General features: G+C 33.9%; 3 protein-coding genes across 9 annotated transcripts; 1 reads left to right on the plus strand and 2 right to left on the minus strand.

The window, feature by feature from the left end:
- The first annotated feature begins 480 nt into the window (after window positions 1–480).
- LOC100743617 (protein scarlet-like) lies at window positions 481–21,248 on the plus strand. Of its 7 annotated transcripts, XM_024365748.2 has the most exons (15): window positions 481–562; window positions 839–919; window positions 11,091–11,256; window positions 11,371–11,419; window positions 12,836–12,885; window positions 13,603–13,736; window positions 15,436–15,588; window positions 15,855–16,093; window positions 16,359–16,455; window positions 16,725–16,967; window positions 18,703–18,936; window positions 19,446–19,581; window positions 20,165–20,270; window positions 20,506–20,606; window positions 21,001–21,248. In XM_024365748.2, exons 2-15 carry the CDS (start codon window positions 917–919, stop codon window positions 21,180–21,182), a joined length of 1,893 nt encoding a protein of 630 aa, XP_024221516.1. In that variant the 5' UTR covers window positions 481–562; window positions 839–916; the 3' UTR covers window positions 21,183–21,248. The 7 variants fall into 7 exon arrangements, with proteins under 7 accessions (XP_024221516.1, XP_012237758.1, XP_012237759.1 ...); XM_012382335.3 differs by lacking the exons at window positions 481–562; window positions 839–919 and adding an exon at window positions 8,823–10,828; XM_012382336.3 differs by lacking the exons at window positions 481–562; window positions 839–919 and adding an exon at window positions 8,823–10,819.
- Window positions 1,018–1,643, minus strand: LOC112212318. The gene is made up of 3 exons (XM_024365751.2): window positions 1,588–1,643; window positions 1,398–1,491; window positions 1,018–1,335 (listed from the first exon to the last, which is right to left on the minus strand). The coding sequence occupies exons 1-3, from the start codon at window positions 1,626–1,628 to the stop codon at window positions 1,162–1,164; spliced, it is 309 nt and encodes a 102-aa protein (XP_024221519.1). The 5' UTR covers window positions 1,629–1,643; the 3' UTR covers window positions 1,018–1,161.
- On the minus strand, window positions 1,845–3,119 carry LOC100745610 (ATPase inhibitor mai-2, mitochondrial). The gene is made up of 3 exons (XM_003487399.4): window positions 2,970–3,119; window positions 2,303–2,435; window positions 1,845–2,165 (listed from the first exon to the last, which is right to left on the minus strand). Exons 1-3 carry the CDS (start codon window positions 3,071–3,073, stop codon window positions 2,034–2,036), a joined length of 369 nt encoding a protein of 122 aa, XP_003487447.1. The 5' UTR covers window positions 3,074–3,119; the 3' UTR covers window positions 1,845–2,033.
- Window positions 21,249–21,343: the final 95 nt, after the last annotated feature.

A 21,343-nucleotide genomic window follows, 5' to 3' on the forward strand; every position in this document is an offset into this window, starting at 1 on the left:
TCGGTCACTTCCACCGCCGAGCTGCCGCCATTTTGAAATGAACGCAAGCGCGACCTAGTGGTTGATATCGGAAGTCTCTCTTCGGCGATTTTACGACGATGCGCGAAGTATTTGAATTTTAAACCAGTCTAAATTCGTTTGTAGTAACGAAGTAGGAGTTTTAATAGAGGAAAAATAAAATGTGCGATGCTAGGTAAGTTGATTAGTGTCTAAATGTTATGTTATCTAATAAATTTGTATTTTTATATAGGATATGATATTTAGTTAATGATGTGTGTAATCTTTTTCTAGATATGGAAGGCTGGAAAGCATAATAGTGTCAGCCATTGATAGTTATCAGAAAATATGTTCTGTGTTTATCGTTATAAGGAATGTATTGCTTTTTCACATTATGGAAATGCATCGCGATAGAGAAAAAAATTATTGTTTAATTACGAAATTAACGAGATGACACTTTTAAGAATTTAAAGTTAAAGTTTAAGAAGTTAAAAATGCAAATTGCAAAAATGTTGACTTACGCTGTTATAATTTTCAACCCGCCATATTGTTCTTTGCAAGTGAGGTGAGTTAGCTTCTTGTTCTTTTATTGAAAAGTTTCGATATGTGTATCTTTATATTCTTTCAATTACTTAATGATTACTCGAATACTACTCGTATTACTTATGATATGTTCGTTCACTGCGTTTAATATACATAACATTTTTATAATATAACACTAAAAACTAAACAAACTTATTACTCAACTTAACACATAGATAGTTAAAAATTAGAAATAAGATAGAATTAACAAAGATGGTAAAAATTTGATCTCTAACCTTTTTTCGTCCCTCGTGTTTAGCTAAACTGGCATAAGGAGTAAAGAATATTGATGGAGACGAAAAAATAATGAGCGGGAAAATTGTACAAGAACGCCATAATGGTGAGTTCCATCTTTAAACGAGTTCATATTCGTTTCACATAGTGGTAATAATTCATAAAATAAAGATTCAAGAAAGAACTACCGTATTTGTCAACCAACCATTTTTTAATCATAAGATATAAAGATTTAAGCCTGCATTAAACTTTCTTGCTTCTTGAATATGTATTTTCAACATTAATAAGTATCATTAGTAACTAATTACAATGTGTTTCACATTTTCGGAGAGAACTATCACAATAAAGCTATTTCTTATCGCTAGCCGATAAATCTTTCTCGAGACCTTTTAAAAATCGAAGATTTTCATTGATGGTACGATTATATTCTTCAATTTTATTACGCATTGATGTCACCTCGTCTTGCATGCATTTCACTTCCTCTTGCATTTTTTGTTTTAACATTTCTAACAATTCTTTATCCTGGGAAGTAAGCAAACAAACATTTCTTGATCGTGATTACTTTATATACTGAAAATTATTACCTGTCTGTAATAATATTCAGCTTCGTATGCAATATCGTTGTTCGAAGTTTTGTTTTTATTAGAATCACTGTATCTCCTTGTGAAATATCTGGAACTATTGAAACTGTCGTATGATTCCGATAAAATTAATATAACCAATAAAAATAATCGAGATGGTTTAATACACAAAATTTTTAAATGTCATACTTACCAGCTTTCAGGCGATAATCTTTGTAAAATAAATCGAAACATTGTCTTCAATAATTTATAATATCATCAATTTTCCGAAAAAAATTCTTTCATAAATTGAAACAGAAATTTTGCGACTTTCTGTCACGAACAATGAAACATTTGAATGCAAACGTTATCGAAATATGATCGATATAATCGTATTGATATTAATTTTTCTTGAGATATATAAATAAGAGCTTTTACACAAGTACAAGAAAATAATTATTAGTTTAGAGCTTTTATTCAATATATATATATATATGTATATATTATTCTATATTATATTTGTGTATAATATTTAAAAAAAAGTACTGACATAAATGTCTACTATAATTGCTATTAGTAATAATATAACAGTTACATCATTAGAAAGAGCAGCATCATTCTTAGAAAGTATGCAGATATATTGATGTAAGATGAATTAGTTTATTTATCATCCATATCTGTGATTCTTTTTTTGTGACGGTTTATGGCTTCTTGATGGCGTTTGATTTGTTCCTCATGGAAAGAGATCTCATCGTGAAGGTCCTCTTTCAGCTTTTGAATTTGTTGCTTTTGCTAGAATCAAAATATTGATATTTCTAAGCAAATCATTATAGATTAGGATATATGGAAACACAATGGAATTAAATCTTCTAGCAACTTTATGAACACCATAAGAATTCAATTAGTGCAGAGAAATGGGAGTAACTAACCAGATTATAGAAATATTGATCTTCATGAGCTGCTTCCATTTTTCCAAAAGCTCCACCAGCATCGCGGATGCTTCCACCACCACCACCTCCTTTACCAGCTCCAGATCCACGTTCACCAGTCATTTTTACTTGGCTGTAATAATCGAATGATTGAATCTTAATTAGTCTCCTAATGATTGCCGGTGCTAAAAAAAGCTGTGACATAGCAGCAAGTGTTAAAAATACACATTGTCCATTTATATCAGCAATACAAATAAACAGCTGAATAAAGAACATGGATTCAGACCATTCTACGCTTCAATCACAAATAAATAAAAATAAATACAGAACAATGAAAACAATATTACAAAAATATTATAAACAATATTTTATAAGAACACAACCTATTACAGACTATTACATAAGTTAAGTACATATACCAAAAAGTCAATAATTCTCTACAAACTTATATAGTTTACAAAAAACATATATCTTAATTAACTGAACGAATGATTTATTTCGATTATTGCAGATACATTTAAAAAAAGAGTTAAAATGCAACGTACGTTGCCTTTAACTACGTTGTGTGCAAATACTATAAAGAAGCCGGGGTCTATTTAATCTACGCAGAGAAAGAAATTCTACATAATTAACATTAACCATCCCTATGGAAAACATTCTTTTGTACCTCAATGAAGCCATATTTCGAGAAAACGTAGTAATAACTCGCTGCATTGTTCTCTGTGAAAATTTCAAAGTATAGCAAGTGGTGAAGATTCTAGTAGAAACCATACACTACTGCGAAGTGGAACACCACGTCGTGCAGATTCAGTAGAATTTCCGCGAGATGGCTGTCGTGACTCTTATTTGGCGGCAATATTAATTCAGTTTTTCCATAGAATTAAGTAATTTATCTATTTTATCATAATCGCCAACGTAAAAATACAAATTGCCGATGCAAGCGATAGATGTATTGTCCAGGATCATCTGCAACCTATCGTTTTCTGACGTGTATTCGATGAAACGATCCATATCCTCTTCGCTTCTCCTCGGTTTTTCGATTACCTCCCATATGTCCATGAACAAGATCGATGGACGATTTTTGCTTGATTCTCTAGGACTCAGAGTCCAACTAATTTGGATTGTTATTTGTTATTTTTGTGGAGAAATGTTTATTGTATGGAACACAGATGCTTTGAGGTATCTCAATTTTTACGTGTTTTATATGAGAATGGCAAACAAATCTTTATTTCATTATCTCGTGTATTTTCGTGATAATGCAGATTAACGTATTTTAAAATAACAAAGTTGTATTTCTAAGTATAGATAAAGTTAGGTTATGTGTTACAGTTGCGTATTAGTCTGATGTAAGAGTTAGTGAAAAAGATACTTGTTTTTGTGTTTGTATAAGAGTACACAATATTCTTTAACTAAATCCGAATTTTATTTTTATAATCATCGTCAGTAGATGAAATTATGGTTTTAAACGCTAGAGATCTTTAAATATGATCTTTGTATTAAATACACATATACGTAGAATATAATCTCTGACTCAACAAAGCTAATTTAGACTTAAAACTTATTTTACTTTAAAATGGAGATATGTATCTACATTACATATACGCGTGAATTTAAATACAAATGAAATATATTTTCACTTGAAACCCTCCAATATCAAAAACACGCTCGAAAACGTATAATCGTCTTTCACACGCTCGATCGATCGTCATCGTCTCTAATCAAATCCATAAAACAAGTAAAACTCGACAAACGACTAACCGTCTTAGCAAACTTATGTATCCCTACTCTGTCCTGTTCTTTCATTCTCCTTCATTGTTCTCTCATTCTGGTAATATTCCTGTCCGTAGAGAATCTTCCACGGAAAGCGGAGTGCATCGTTGCCAAGCAAAAGTTTTCACAGCGGTGACTGCGGCGTCGATCTTCTTATTTTCGATCGCATTAACTTATTCCTTAATCAATGAAAACAGAGCGTCTGTTTCTTCCGGGGATCAGTTCTGTGTCGTCTCTCGTCTCTTTAAACACACAGTAGTCGAATTCGAACACATCTTCGTCTGGTTTTGACTTTATAACTGGCGTCGAAGTTTCTAATGGAAATTGATTGCTCGTTTGGTAGGCGACTTAATGAATCTCAAGCGAATTCCACGATAGAGAAACGCACGCCTGTCAACTCACGTCGCGATTAGGTGACGTTTCGCTCGTTCATTTGTTTAAACGCTGGTTTAACACAGTCAGTTGTTTTACCGACGTCTACGCGAATATTATGTAAAGACTGATTGCCACGCGCCAAGTTCTTTTTTATTTTTAGCGATTCTTTCGATCATCAGATTCCATCGGTGGGTTTCCTCGTTTTTTGGAAACCTTTTCAATAACTACGTTTTATCGATTTTATAGAAACTCGAAGGTTTATGATTGTTGATTATTAGCTTCGTATATTTTTCTCTTTTAGCATTTACGAGATATTTTTCGGGTCCTATTAACATCACCGACACAGATTTCAACGACACTGTTTCTCGATAATAATAACAGTTTTGGTAATTTGTAAGTGGACATGTGTTAGATTTAAATATTTTAATATTTTATCTTTTCTTATTATTTAATTGTTTATTTTTCATTTCTTTCTATAGTTTGTATGTATATGTTCATGTCAAGGGGATAACAGTTTCGGTAATTTGTGAAGTGTTCATATTTTATCATAGTGTTCATATATGGTCGAATTAATTAATTTGTTGCCACTAATTTAACACTAATTTATTTCCAATAAAAATCTATATTCCGCATAAGTAAATTTTATCTGCTCCAGAATATAATCGGAAAAAGGACGTGGATCAAAATAAACTAGTAAACATTCTTTTGAGCAAAACAGTCCTAATAAATCGAGTTTCATCGCATTGTAGATTTCCAAATATCCAATAAACGCGAATATAGTGGCCAAATATCATGGATCCAAAAGAAGCTAAAGTATTCCACATTACGAAACTTAACATTCGATAAGTCTAATAAATTACACGAATACCGGTAGATCGTAAACGAGACCAAAATATCTCACAGAGATCGTTACAACTAGCCAACCTCTAAATCACGCTACAGAATCCGCAATCTTCAAAGATTTCCCCTTTCAACCCCCATCCACGATTTGTGCGATTGGAAGATTTACGACGCGCAGCGTCCAATGCGAAAAAATGCCTAAAAATGAAAAAATTCCTACGACTAAATTCTCTTAGAGGACCTTGAAATCTTGAAAAATTGTTTTTTTCCACCCCCCTTTTCAACACGATTTCGAAAGCCGTTAAAACAGGTCAAAAGACATAACAAACGAATTATCGCCTGTACTATACTAAAAGAATCAATGATTAAGAATTAATGATTCGCTTTCGTGGAATTACCCAGCGCGGTTGTACGTTCAGTTAAATCGGAACTAAGGGATGACTAAACGTCAGCCATTTTGGCACGGTACTAGCTAGGCGCTCGATATTAACAAATCCTCGATTCCCAGCCGGGATGAAAGCGGCGAACGAGAAACAGAGACCGAGACGAGGTGAGCCAGGAACGAATAGGGGATGGATAAAAAGGGCAAGGGAGATGGGGATGATAGAGGGTGGAAGAGAGTTCCGCGCAACGCAAACATTGTTTCGTTTCATTTCGCGATCCGTCGCGGAATCATATTGCGACGATTCCAATATTTCCATCGTTTTATTGCGATTGCGGTCGTTTCTCCGCCGATTTTCGACTTTCCTTCATTTACGTTTCTGCCCTGTCGTTTTTCGATCGCGCGATCATTGTTTTCATCGATCCTCGCGCCTCCATGCTGTTCTTCTTGCTTCGTTTTAAGGAAGAGGGCGAAAGAATTGGTGAGAAAGGTTTGGAAAAGTTGGTTCGTAGATTCGATCAGGTCTTGGGGTTTAAGTCTTGTTTCTTTTTTCTCTCTTAAAGTAAAATGTGGGAGGAAGAATGGAAAGGGGTTGCAAGAGATTGATTTGTAATTTTGGTAGATTCCTGCAATCCGGGCTATTACTTTCGTCCACTTCTTTTCAAGAACGTCTTCTTACAAAGAATTTAACAAGCCTCTTTAAGAGAACGGCGAAAGAAAGGCTGAAGATAATTTTGAAAAGATTCATTCGTATTTTTCACTGATTCTTGGAACCCAACGTGTTACTTTTGTTTTTGTCTTTTTGTGTTTTAGAGGAAAGAGTGAGAAAAAGGGTGGTTGTGCTTAGTAACAGTGGTTACTGCATGATCGTTGCGGGTTTATAGAGATATTTAAGTCGTGAAAACGATAAATTACTGAGCATGCAAGAACAAGAAATTGAAAGGGTTGATTTACAATTTCGATCGATCTTCACAATTGATGGTGCTACTTCTGTTTTTTCTTTTTTAAAGAGAAATCCGAGAGAAGTTTGAAAGGGCTGATTTATAGTTCGAAATTTTACAATTATTCTTATTGTGTGGGACAGAGTTATGAGCGAAGAGATTGATATTTATACGATATTATTTGAAGGTAGTATGACTAATTCATAAAAATTTTGAACGTATAGGAATAATCAAATACTAGGGAAGATAAAAAACAAGGCACACTGCGAATAATCATATTACGAAGGATAAAAAGAAGAATAAAGCATCGCAGAATTATTAAGTAAAAGAATCGATTCATTTGTTTCTTCTCTCGTTAACTATTCAGGATTGACGTGTGCAATTCACGATATCTTTGACATTCGATATCATAAAACCAAATAGCACTCAAAACTGTTAATCACGCGGACGTTAACAGACGTTTTCACAGACAGGACGCTTTTTCCCCATGACAGTATTTTATTTGAAATATTTTTTATTACTACACAGATACATACATGCAGGAAGTTGAAACATTAGTTTATCCACGTGTATGTTTCATATTTTGATTCGTTTTTTATTCTATACATAAAATCGTTTACAGAAGTTTCTTCTTTTATTGGGAAATTTGTATTTCGCAAATGAAATATGAAATAACTTTTCAAATTTCTCAATTTTGTCACCGTTTAATCTACCTGATTATTTTTCAACCCTTTAGGAAACAAACGACTTGCTTTCATTTTACTTTCGTATTCATTGCAAAGAAATAACAGAAATAATCGTACATCCTGAAGCAAATTCCAAAGTAGAGTGTCGATAATTATAAATTTCAAAATGAATTTTAAAAAAATATAGTATTTGTAAGATCGGAATTTTTCAATCTTCAATATATGAATTTGATCAGCGTAGCTTGCAAGCAGATCAAATATATGCACGCTAGTCAAACGCACAAATGGGAGGGCTCTTACCAACTAAAAATTGAAACGTTTATCAGATATGGAATCAATACTCGTCCAACAGATTGCTTCATTAAACCGTTCAGTGTATTTTAACATTTCTGCAAACTTTTCTCTTTTTAGATACACATGTAAATATGTAAACAACTATATGTCGGGTTCACATGTATAAATAAACAAACTGCAACGTAGCTTCATTAAATATACAACCGTATGCATCAACTCCTCATTTTCAGACTTGCTGTCTATAAATCATTATAATATCGTTTCACAGTGAATAAAGCCTTGTTGTGAATTACAATCGACGAACGATGTTAAGAAAATAATTTTAAATGTTCTACAATATAACAAAATAGCGACACAAAAGCTTCCTATTATTTCTTATTATAATTTATTCGTTCGTGATCCAGAATCTACATAAAATGATCTTGTTGAATTTATATTCATAAAGACAAGTTAGGGTGATATTTCTTTATGTAGATAACTTATAGATCAGCTTAATCTATTTATCAATAATATGATTTTCTTATTACTATACGTAATTAATAATTATGATTTGTATTTGAAACTATACTAGAAATAAATCTGTATATAGAACTATACTATCAACACCCATTTTTAATTTACAAGAAGACCCAAATCAACTTCACCAAATGTTATTTCTAATTTACAAAAAAAAAAAACATTACTATTTGATACACTACCATTTTATATCTTTGAAAACCTTAGAACTTTTGTAATAACAGATTTTTAAAAATTCCCATCAATTATTGTTCTTAATCTATTCAACAGAGAATTTTACCTCACCAATTATCATTTACAAGAAAGGAAGTAATATTATTTTACTCGCTGTTATTTTTAATTGTAACAAAAATTATTTTTAATTCGCGAAAAATATTCTACCTTGACAATTATCATTTTTGATTTTCAAAAGAAAAGAACATGAAACGTACTACTCCACGTTTAGTACTAGCATTTGAAATTTTCGCCGCGACACAGCGTCACGTTATACCAATCTTCTGAATATGAAAAAAAAATAGAGCGTGTATAAATAAGAGAGCCATTAACCATCCAACACACCCCATGAAAAGCAGCTTTTAACTCAACGCAAGATCCGCCAATCCGCTGCGGAATGCGTTAAAGCTCCTTTCCGTCGCGTAATCCTGTCACTGTTTCCACCAGTGAGTTTGTCGTATCATAGTTCTCGTTGTGTAACGGCCTTCCGTTGCATATAAGACAACACGCTCGCCTATTCCTCCACAAAACCACTCGCGATAGTATCGTGTTGTCGCGAACAACATTCGCCTCTGGTTACCACAATCCAACCAGCTTCTCTACAGTCAACCGAAACGCCATAACCAGACCCACGTACATACACGTTACTCTACACATCTTCCTCGGTATTCCATACCTTCCCATAAAAACCAGCATACACTTATAACCTTCGTTGCTGGTGAACTTAACAAGAAGCGTTGTACATTAAAACGATAATATTCCAAGTTATATTATATGCAACACTGTTTCAATAATAGTAGGAGATTATTTAAGATGAGTGATTCTTGCAATTTCTTCTTTCTGTGTGAAGGCGATATGTAATGATGGTTTTCACAATCTATTGAGCTTTAAATTAATTGGAATTGTTGATGGAGTTTGTGGTTACGTTAGGTTTGAGTATTTTATGGGTTTGTTGATCAGTATACATACAGTGGATACTTCGTGAGTGAATCGATGGATGCCTGTGGATCTATTTGTTATAGTGATTCAGCGGGATGATTTTCTACGATACGGTTAGAGTGAGTATACGTATACCTTGAACTGAGGTTTAATTCGATGGATAAATAAATGATAACCGTATTGTCAGAGTGTTCTTTTCTTCGTTCTAGAATCTAAATGATTTAATTAGTGATCGTTAGTTAACTCTTTGCAGTCCGACACTTTTTAAGACCAAGGATTTTAGTTGAAAAAGGAAAAGGTGTGGAATGTTCGTAAATTTATTTACACGATGGTCTTCTTCCTTCTTTTCTATTTTTTATCGCTTAAAGTAATGCAGGAAATAATTTTCACGTTATCACCGTGGTGCTAGTAGCGTCGGTTAACACTCAAAGGGTTAGGTCCTTTGATTAACCAATGCAGGGGCATGTTAAACTGTTCACACATTCACTTACTCCATCCAGTACATAATCCATTTAATCCTTTCCTTTAGAACGCGATTCTCCATAAATAAATCAGACGCGATGAACACAATTTCCTAAAATAACGCACTGTTTACAAGAAAATTGGTTTCGGAAATGTACCAAATATCGAAGCGAATTTTACTCTTTCATCTCTTTCTGTAGAATCTATTATCTTATCAATGCGAGGTAAACAGAAGTAGTAGCGAACAGGAGAAAATGTTTATTAATGAGAGATGCTACCAAGGTCTACCAATTTATTGCTTACAATTAGAAATTATACACGCATGCTCGATACACTTTCAGAGGCAATTTTCTTACGAAAACAAGTTGTTGTATTTAAATACATTTTATTCTTCATTTTCAAGTTATTTTCTTTTATACCGCAATTCGCAGGCCACTGTATATTTTACTTCAGTTTATTTTAATTTAGGAGCCTGCTTTTTTGATAAGATGCGAATGTTTAACGTTGGGGTGACTAATAGACCACAGAGTCTAGATATTCGTATCTGTTCTTTCCCTATCAAAGTAATAGCCGGGCTTTACTTTATGTACGTTTCTTCTGAATTTATGTGGGGAACATCTAACAATAAGTACGATTGTACAAACTTATATAAGTATGAACAACAGCTAGCTAGTTCGATATGACGACACACAAGCTGGACATGTGTTTTATGTAATCGAATCTGACCTATAGGCACTTTAATGAGACGCTGTTAGTGGAAAGGTTCATTACTTGTAACGACGATCCTTGAATAACCACAAGCTCATCACTCTAAGAAACTATTTATATCTTCTTCCTCGACGATTTTCTCGCATTCCATACCCTCCGATTCGTTGTAATTTCGAATAATTACGATTGATCATTTCGAACACGCCAGCGATATCCATTTTCTAAACACGAAAATCGCATTGGAAGTTGAATGAACGTTACATCGATTTCGTTTCTATCCCTTCGTTCGTTCGGTTTTTGCTAGTTTCCTGGATTTTCCTAACTACGCTCGGGATTTCAAATTTTCGATTCATGGTTTCCAATTCGAGACGGTTATCTGAAAATGTTGGTAGTAATTTTGGTGAATCAATCTTTTTAAGAAAGGAGAGCAGAATGTTAGATCTATTAAACAGCTTCCGTGTATTTAGGAAAACTTTTGGAGAACATTTTTCATTGCAATGGATTTCATTCGTATTTTTATTCGTTCAATTTTATTAATAATTAGATTTTTTTCTAACAAACAGTGAAAATGAGCAAAGTAACGCATCGATAATTGAAAAAATACTTAAAGAAGCATATATATTGGTTATATAAATATAATTGGGATTGATCTATTTTTCCAGATGACACGCAGTCTGGGATATCCAACATTGCAGTCGAATATACGAAAAGATTTGTGTCTGACTTGGAGGAACATTTCATATACGGTTGAGAGGAAGGTCAATGGCGGTAGTCTTCGAGCAATTTTCGGTCTGCAGCACACTGAATTCATTCGACTGCTCAATGGAGGTATAACTTCTACTAAAAAGATCAAGGAAATAATACTGAATATATATAATCCGCAACTATATTCTCTGGTGCTTTTATAATCCAAAAAGTATTAATTCTCTGATTTACTTCTAGTCAGTGGTATAGTTAATTCAGGAATGTTGATGGCGATTATGGGACCAAGGTAATCATCGTGAAATTTCTTGGAACCCTGGAATACTAAATAAATTACAAATTATTAATTTACATAAAAACACCGGTATATGGCGAATATAAGATATACAGATAACTACAGACATACTGATAGGACATTCAATTCTCGTCACATGTTCTGCAGATCATTTTCAAATGGAAATATCATTTACATTTGCGATTCATTTTCGACTTTTCCTTCTTCTTTATCCATTTTTTCAACTTCACCACCTACGTACAGTTACGTATACTTATTTTTATTTTCATTTCACTGCTCTAACATTGTATCTATGTATGATATATTAGGTTGAGTCACAATTTGTTCACACTTATTTAACAAAATGTGAAAAGATCTATCTAATCAAGAAGTAACTCTACAGATATGTACGTACCTTCATTCACATAGGCGTATTTTTAAGTTCCAATGATTTGTATAACATTTTTCCAAATCCATACGAATTTGTTGCCCAATAAACTATTATGTATTAATATTATTTCGTTATTTGTTACGATTAATATTCAGATAGTTATGTGTATTATAACACGTGAGACCTACTTCAGTCGTGGACAGACACAAAAACAATGGAAAAAGTTCACTCGAACATGTGCTACATCTGACCCTTGTGCCAAAGTTACCTCAAGCTTTCAACCTAACTCCAATCTTCACAGAAGGCCATAGCTACAATTCGCGGTCTGTACGTAAGCTTGTTGTTGTTGTATCAGAGAATTTCGCAATCTTTCAACTATTCTAGGTGTATGTCAAACAATACAAACCGAGGGTAGCATCTGCTGTGAAGATAAACACTGTATGGATTATTGACTTACACAAAGATGACTATAAATTTGAAACAGAGTAAGACAGAACATATGTTCACATGAACTTCTTTCATGCCCTCTGTCAACTCTTGAAGTGGATATCACAAGTTACGATACACCCTGTACATTGAAGATTGCCAGCTTTAGCGTTAACGCACTCACCTGAAACTTCATCCAACCTATGCAACCCAATAAAACGTCCAGCCCCATAAAAAAGTTGTTTACTATCCTCTTAACTGTGTGATCATTAGTAAACTTTACGGATCATTAAATTTTTAATCAGCTCGTTGTTAGCAGCATATCTTCACATGTAAAATTTACGGATTACAGATGTTGCTGCCGTTAAACTTGCCGTATTAAGATTTTAACGTTCGTTTCTACCCTCTTTATCCCCGGCTTGAAGAACAGTTTGCTGATGCGTTTAATATTACAGTCTGCACCGTGAGGAGGAAGGCAGAGACGGAAATAAAATTGGATGTTCAGAGCATAGCTGACGAAAATTACGAGTGCTTAGTATTCCGGGGTTAATTGTTCCCAACGCGGGGATGGAACGTTCTTCTCCCTCACTGAAAAGAACTTGTCGTTTTTGCAGCGGCGCTGGGAAAACTACGTTACTCGCGACGATCAGCCGCCGTGTGAAAGGTTCATAAGTTTATCTTCCTCCATTTTTCACGATTTGACAGTCAGAATGAAACGGTATTGTTAATGGTAGAACTACCAACGAATGAAATTTGTGCCAAAGAAGATCGAAATGATAGGTACCTATATGAAAAAATACGGCAAAAGTTTCAAATCATGTTCTTTGGCGTGCTTATATGTATATTATACTTATAACTGTTCTGTTAATACTTAGACTTCTGTTAATTTTCATTATTAATTCGAGATGGCTTGATAATTAACGATAGCAATAGTGATTTTCTTTATTTTGATAGATTTTTGACAAAATAATTTATTAAGGTAATAGAAGAATCTAATCTGATCAGATGTGTTCTAAAGACAGAATCTGTTTCTAGTGTTACCTTAATAGTTCAATTTTGATATTGTTTTATATTTTGCATAATTCGATTTCTAACTTTATCATATTTATTAACTTTATCTAACATAATCAATCTTTTATATATTACAATAACTATATTAATAAAATCAATAATATAACATTACAAAATTTCTAGACCTTCGTTGCAGAAAATTTCTTCTCTTTTTTTTGAAGTTTTTTTTGAACAGTTCGCAGATGATTTACATTTAAATATATTTTTGCTGATATAGATAGAAATAAAAAGAGAAATATCCTCTGCCCTTTTACTATTTTTGAAATCAAAACGAGCAGATCACTAATCAGCGTGCATTTTTAATCGATAGGAGAAGCGACAGGTGACGTTCTGTTAAATGGCAAGCCTATCGATACCGACCAGATGATAAGGATATCTGGATTCGTTCCACAAATGGACCTGGCCATCGAATCGCTGACAATCCTAGAGCACATGGAATTCATGGTTCGTTCAATTACATTGCTCTAATTTACTTCAATCTTTCTATATTCAATCAAGTCTCTATTTCCTCCCAAAAATGTCTAAAATTTAGAGTTTTACGATGTTTCTTATTATCTCTATTAATAAGTCACATTTTTCAAAGTTACAAGATTTTGATATTTTAGAATTAAACGATCTATGGACTTACAGAGTTACAGAACCATAAAACAATAGAATTATAGAATGAAAAAAAACTTTTTTCCTAATATGACTTAATAACAAATAAATATCGGTCCACCAGATAAAAATATAAATTTATTTTTCAATAATCTACATATGCAAACGCAAAATAAATTTTTCCATTGGCTCCCCGAATTCTTATTCCTTAAATTATATAGATCTTCCTCGCCACAAGAAATTTATGAACGTACCAAGAAACGAAATGAAAAGTGGTGGATATATTATAACTATCATAACGTCGTTGAAAGCATTTGTTGGATATATTTTATCGTCGATGATAGATATCATGAATCGTTCTTGATTAATCATACTCGTTTCAATGGACGGCGGCAATCGATCTCTACTAACACCGATCGAATAATGGTTACCCAGTAGCTAGTAAAAGTTTATGGGGCAGTTCACGGTACAGTGAGCAGAATAATCGTTCGATAAACTCGCGTCGATTGGCAGTTGGCGGTTTTAAATAATTGCCTTTTATTCGCCATCAGTTTGTCAAGCTCGTAATCGAGATCGATAAACCGACTGATATCAGTACAGATTATCATTCTTGTGTAACGAGAAGGAGTTCTGTGTTTCGATAGATCAATTCCTGGATCGAATGAAACATAATGGGACGGTGATTTCTTTGTGAAACACCTGCTTTTACACTTTGTCCGATGTTTGATTGAAAATATTTATTGGGGATGGCTTATCATCGTTAGATATCAAATTGTAATCTAAGCCTTTCAGAGCTGATTTCTTCATAATCTATAAGAAAGATTATTTTTTGTTAATTATTGCTTAGAAAAAATATTATTTAATATGTGACACAAAATTGTGCGTGTAGACTGCACACGTTTACGTAATTTCATATTTTTAACTTTCCAATTTTCAAGTTACTAATTTTCCATCTATATATAAACGTTTCTTGTCCTTTTTGTGATGCTTATGATTCGTATTTGTACTATGACATTCATGGTTTTTATTTTTTACATCTTTCACGATATTTATGACTTTTACTATTTGTATTGTGATTTACACGATTTTTATGTTTCTTATAGTTTTCATAATTTGCATGTTTCTCTATTCTCTGATTTGCGTGACTTTTATCTTTATTACGACTTGCGTGATTGTTATGGTTCTTATTCTATTAATTTTACTTTAACTTCCGTGATCTCCATATTATTCACGACCTTCGTAATTTTTATACGCGGTACGATTTCCATGTCCATCATAATTTATAATCTCGCCCCAATAATACGACGCTGAGTTTCAAGCATGCAATCTGAAATCTGTTAAAAATCAATCTCGTATCTTTCATCAAAAGAACTACTCTTCAAAGGCTTATTTCGCGTTTAAGCGAAACCGAATCTCATTTCAAACTTTCGCTGAAAACGCTTTTCCAATGCGCATCTGACCGTCGACGTCGTGTAATTCGCTTAAACGTCGAATGATTGGGTTCCGCAGCCATTAAAACTTGGCGATTGTTCTTGATTTGATCAAGGCCTGCATGAAAATGGACAGGAGGCTGAGGGCCAACGTCAGAAGGCAACGCATAATGGTGCTGCTTGGTGAACTTGGACTAGGAAAATGTATCACCACAAAATTATCTGCCCTTTCTGGTGGAGAGAGGAAACGCGTCACCCTGGCTGTTCAAGTAAGATCTTGAAACATTTTTCTTAAATAAAAACATATATAGACAAATGAATTTTTCAAGCTTTTTAACTATTTTTGATAATTCGTGTTTTAATTACACATGTTTTCGGTCATTGACTTGATTGAAATTTTAAATACCGATAAATTTTGTCGTTCTATTTATAAAAATATATATCTTATGAGATATTATAATAATGACAATATTCATTTACTTTGACCCGTAATTTCTTTCATATGAGATACACATAGAGTAGAAAATCTTTCTAGTTGCTTACTGAACCGAGCATTCTCTTCTGCGACGAGCCAACTACAGGGTTGGATAGTTATGGGGCGATGACTGTGGTGAAGACGTTGAGGGACGTCGCTGCCAGCGGAAGGATAGTCATATGCACGTTGCATCAACCTGCTTCCGGTTTGTTAGACATCTTCCATGAAGTTCTGCTACTTTCCAGCGGCAGGGTCGCTTTTCAAGGTTCTTCTATCGACGCTATGAAATTCTTCGATAGGTTTGATTATTTATTTATTTATTTATTTATTTAGATATCATGAGGCTCAACGCCTCATTTCATTTTTAATCAGATTTTGAGATAAATAAGGTTTATTTGTAATTCTATTTTATATTATTATTTACATTATCGTTCTATAATGTTTTTACACAAGATTTACAAATTTACATTCATGTATACAAGATTCCAAAGAATTCAAACTCCTTGCCATTCAACCAATACATGGTTCACACACCATTTCACAAAAATGGAACGCAACTTTCAGCTTGGACCTACGTTGTCCTCCAACTTTCAATAGCGCTGAGTTCTTCGTTTCTCAACTATCCATCGTCCGTGGCAGGGAAGCTGAAAGTTATAGAAAGGTACTGTAAACAAAATCTTTTGAAGAATTTTGAACGACGTGAATGATTTTGACAAACATGATATTTAGCCAAAAATTAAATGTTATAGCGTAGTGTATTTCAATCTTTGTGGCTCTCAGGGCGAAATATATAAAACTCGTGGGGTAAAATATGTATTAAGTATATCAAATATATAAAATTTTGTCAACGTGTTAACAAAAGAAAAAAAAGAACAAAGAAAAGAGAAACGGAAACAGAACTTTCTGGACAAACTCGATGATCCTGCATAGGTGAATTGGATCTGCGATCAGTACGAGAAATCGAAACACAGCCAGAAGATGTCGAAACTGATCGACTACTCCTGCTTCATGGATTCCGGTGAGCTACCAGCAATATTCTCACAGATCTCCTTGTCTCCGAAAGATTTCAAAAAAGCACGTACACTGACGCAGCTTCGCTGGCTCACGTGGCGAACTTACGTCGATTACAAGAGGAACTCAGCCTCTCTTCTCTTGCGATTCACAACGTACATGGTGAGACATTGGACTCTGTCCTGCAACAAGCTTTTCCTTTGACCACGATAAGCTGTCTGATCCCCTTTCGCCTTGTTTCTCCTCCTTTGTGCTTTAATCGTTCCCGTATCGTAGCCACACGGTCATTGTTTCATATGTTTCAGAGTTTCGGATGGTCGTGGATTAAATTCCAAGTTGTCGGGAAATTTGAAGGGAAAAGTTGCGAGATAAGATAGTTCGAAGTCAAATGGTTAGAGACGAATGTTGCATTCACACAATGTTTCACGTATACGTAATTTTCCTCTTTTATCCTTTCAGTTAATTTATATTATCTCCGGTTTCTTCTTTTTTCCAATCAATTTACATTATTGAATTTGGATTTTCGGTACTAGGTTTATGAAAAGGAATTCGAAGGAATTTGATTTTGCATTTTTTTTCTTCTACCGAGATCCTGCAACTTTATAATGTTCAATTAAGATAGATTATTGTGATTCCTTGAATCCTATTTTCAATTAAATCTTTTTACAATTATTATATCTTGATGAGTATATGCACAATTTTACTAAGTTGAAATTTAGAATACCTTCTAGTCCATATAATTTAGCATTCTTCTAAGTAAATTACATTGTCTTGATCTTCTTTGAAACTTTCCTCATTTCTAATAATCTTTTGTACTCGATATTCCATAACTTTCTCTTTTTATGCTTTCTTTTTTCGAAATTCCAATTTTTACCGTAGACATTCGATAATTTTATATACCTTAACTGTACTAACACCATATAAATATTTTCTCCTTGCGATTCATATCGCTTCTTAATGTTAGATTGTGAAATCGTTTGGGTACTTTTTAATCGTCTCCTCTGGATAGCCTGGCTGTGTAGATTATTTGCTAAAGTAATTGGACGGTTAGATAGCCTGTTTTCTTTTAACATGGTTTGCGATTACTTTCGAAACCGGTTCTATCTCCATGTCTTTTCTGAGCTCTTAATTTCTAATATACCATAGAGCATGGACTATTGTCCATAAAGTGCTTGATTGTAATGCTTCGATCTTCTTGATGCGGCTGTTAGCTGCTGTACCCTAGAGCTCAATCCTATAAGTTCAGATTGGTCTCACAATTGTTGTACTTTGTAGATTAGAAGTTCGTTTTCCGCATTTATAGTTTTGAATTGCAATATACTTCCTGCTAGGTATCCCATGTTTCTTCTTTTGTTTCCAATTTCTTCTACCTTTTACCGAGTGCGATGCTTCCAAGCGAGTCTGCTACACAAGCGCATTCCCAAGTTCTTAACTGTATCGGTTTTATTGTTCGGTGATATTGCACGGGCTGTCTGTTTCCTTCGAGTGAAAGTTATGTGCTTGCATTTCTCCTCGTTCGCTATAATTTGTTACACTTCTCGAGTCACGATTCCAGTGTAATTAGCTTTTTTCTTGTCGTAGTTACTATAACTTTCGATTTCCAACACTGAACCCTGAGTCTCGCCTGATACTTTGCAATTTAGCATCGATCAATAGCCTCCAAATGTTTCCCAAAAAAAGCAGAATTTACTATCCTTTCTGGTATTTTCAAAATATAATATTCTCAAATTATATAAATTGCCATAAATTCTAATGTAATCAATGTTCTTGTCGACTCCACTGTGTCTCTGGCTCGATTTTGCCCCAACCAATCATCCGCTTTCTATTCGGTTTCCCACTTTTCCTGAATTTCATTAAACTCCAAATAATCCAAAAATCGACAAACGCACGTCTAAAGTTTATAGGATTGCTGATAGCGTTGCCGTATATGAACATCACGGGACAAGCGTTGAATCAGGGTGGCATACAGAATATGCAAGGTCTCCTCTACTTGGTGGTCGTCGAAACTGTATTCACGTTCAATTATGCTGTTTTCTACACATTCCCGCGAGAACTGCCGCTTCTACTGCGCGACATCGCCAGTGGACTATATGACCCGACGCCGTATTACATGAGCAAGGTTATCGTCCTGGTGAGATAAGTTGATTATTAATAAGTCCTTTACCAGTACCGAAGATTGTATCTAATCTTGTTACAATCTCTGTATAGAATATTAATAGATGTGAAAGTACATTTTTCCTAACAACGAAATACACACAGATGAAATTTAAGGAAATAATATTTAGAAGATTTTGTTGCAGACATTGAAACTTTTGTGTCCACCTACTTTTGGTGAAGGTATTCTTATTAATTAAAAAGTAGAACATTTAAAGTAATGATTATGCTAATTAGTAACATTAACATCAAGATATTTGTTGAATTATTGGATTAGTAAAAAACGTTTTTATCTTGTTTCATTGTCGTTGGAAATTTTTCTGGCCCAAGGAAAATAAGGTTTCGAAGCGATCGCACTCTGGCTATTATTTAATTGTATACTGGTTTTTATGCTTTCGAGATATATTACATTTCTGGATGAATAGCGGCGAAATCCAATCTCCAATTTCAATGTACGGATATAGTGGATTCTGTGGAAATTTTCAGATACCCGGGGCGATAATACAGCCATTGCTGTACGCGGCTTTCATATTCGCAATCACGGGGCTGAAGGGTGGACTTTTAGGATTCGTTTACTTTGCGCTGCCTGTAGTTGTCTGCGCCGTTTCAGCCTCCGCTCTTGGTGAGGATCTTTCCAGTAGAAAAAATAAAACAGAAGAAAACAAAAATTCCCAACTATTATAAGAATACTATATATTTTTTGTTACTAAAACAGTATAACTGAAATTGTTGTAAGTCCCAGAGACACGGACGGACAAAGAGAAAATTATTAATTATATTTATTATATAATTGAAGGTAGATCGCCGATTTTTCTACATTTTTTCTACAAATTGCATACAGTACATAAAAATATATAAAATGTTCAGAACGGAATACTCTGTATAATTTTTATCAGATGGAACAAACTTCTATGTTCCATTCCCTTATCGTCATTTCTTAGTTTTTGTTCACAAATATATGAAATTACATAAAAATCAGCACTCTACGTAAAAGTATGGTAAAGGTAATCTTTGATTCACTGTACTTTTATAAATTAACTATGGAACAGTAGAATGTCTCAGTAGCGTCAAAGAATCGCCGAAATTATTCAACAACGGGAGTCTTGCATTTTTTATTAAATTATCTCAATTTATTGGCTTCTCCGAGCGTGCAAAGGTGGATATTTTAAGTAGAAACACACAAGAACCGTCTGATTTCTCGACAGGTTTATTTCTATCGGCGTCGTTCCAATCGGTAAACACAGCCTCCCTATTTTCTGTGCCGTTGGACTTCCTTGGCCTGATGTTCTGCGGAATTTATTTGCATCTCGGGTGAGGAGAACGATTACAAGCTTCGATTAAATTTAACGTACTCATGGTCGAATGCTCATTCGCGAGTAGAAAATTAAATTCTACATTCAACAACACGCAGTTTAAAATAGCTTGTTTCTAAGTTCCTAAAATATTTGAAAAATACACTCACGGCGATCAAGAATATATATAGATATAAGTTTAATTAAAACGAGCGTGTATAGGTTCGATGCGTTCTCTTACAAATATTTTTCAGCTATCTAGCGCCTGGTATCGCGTGGCTCAAATATCTATCCCAGTTCTATTATGGCCTAGAGGCGGTTTCCTTGACGCAATGGCCTCTAATCGATCACATAAGTACGTAATTATCTGTTGAACTTGATCACATTTGTCTTCATATTTTATTCCATTACATGCGTCGTTATACGTTCTAAGGAAATTAAACAGGAAGAAAGTGTTTCATTATTTTAAATTGCTTTTCGCAAATTGTATCTTTCATGCGAGAAAATACTTGAAATAAAAGTTGTTAGGTTTCTAGTTTTCTTTATCTTCGATGCAAGTTTGAAGTCCTTTCTAACTTCTTTCAATCTTTAGTCGGACTGTAAAGTCTTCTTTATTTTATTTTCTTTCTTTTTTAATGAAAAGTATAATACAATATCGAATTAAAAATTGTGAAATAAAATTGCAGAATATATATAAAATCAGCAAACGTTCTTCCACGCTTTTTACATAAGAATCTTTCATGTCAAAGACTGTTCGCCGGATCCGGAAGAGCCGTGTGTCTCCAGCGGACGAGAAGTTTTGGAGAAGTACGGCTACTCACCAAACCATTACACCATGGATATAATCGGCCTCTTGGTCATTTTTGGGATTTGCCATTTCGCTGGTTTTCTGGTGATCAGACACAGAAGTCGCAAAGAACCTGTCTATTAAATTAATTTCCAGTTGTTAATTAAGTTAATCTCCAATTTCATTCATTTTACAACTTTTCTTTCTAAACAAAAAATCTAAATAAAAGAAAATCAATGCACAAATGTTTCCTTGCTACCGTTGTTTCTCAATTTGTAAACTTAAATATTTTGTTATCTCGGATC

The sequence above is a fragment of the Bombus impatiens genome, unplaced genomic scaffold, assembly GCF_000188095.3.
Source record: "Bombus impatiens unplaced genomic scaffold, BIMP_2.2 scf_0151, whole genome shotgun sequence".
Lineage (NCBI taxonomy): Eukaryota > Metazoa > Arthropoda > Insecta > Hymenoptera > Apidae > Bombus > Bombus impatiens.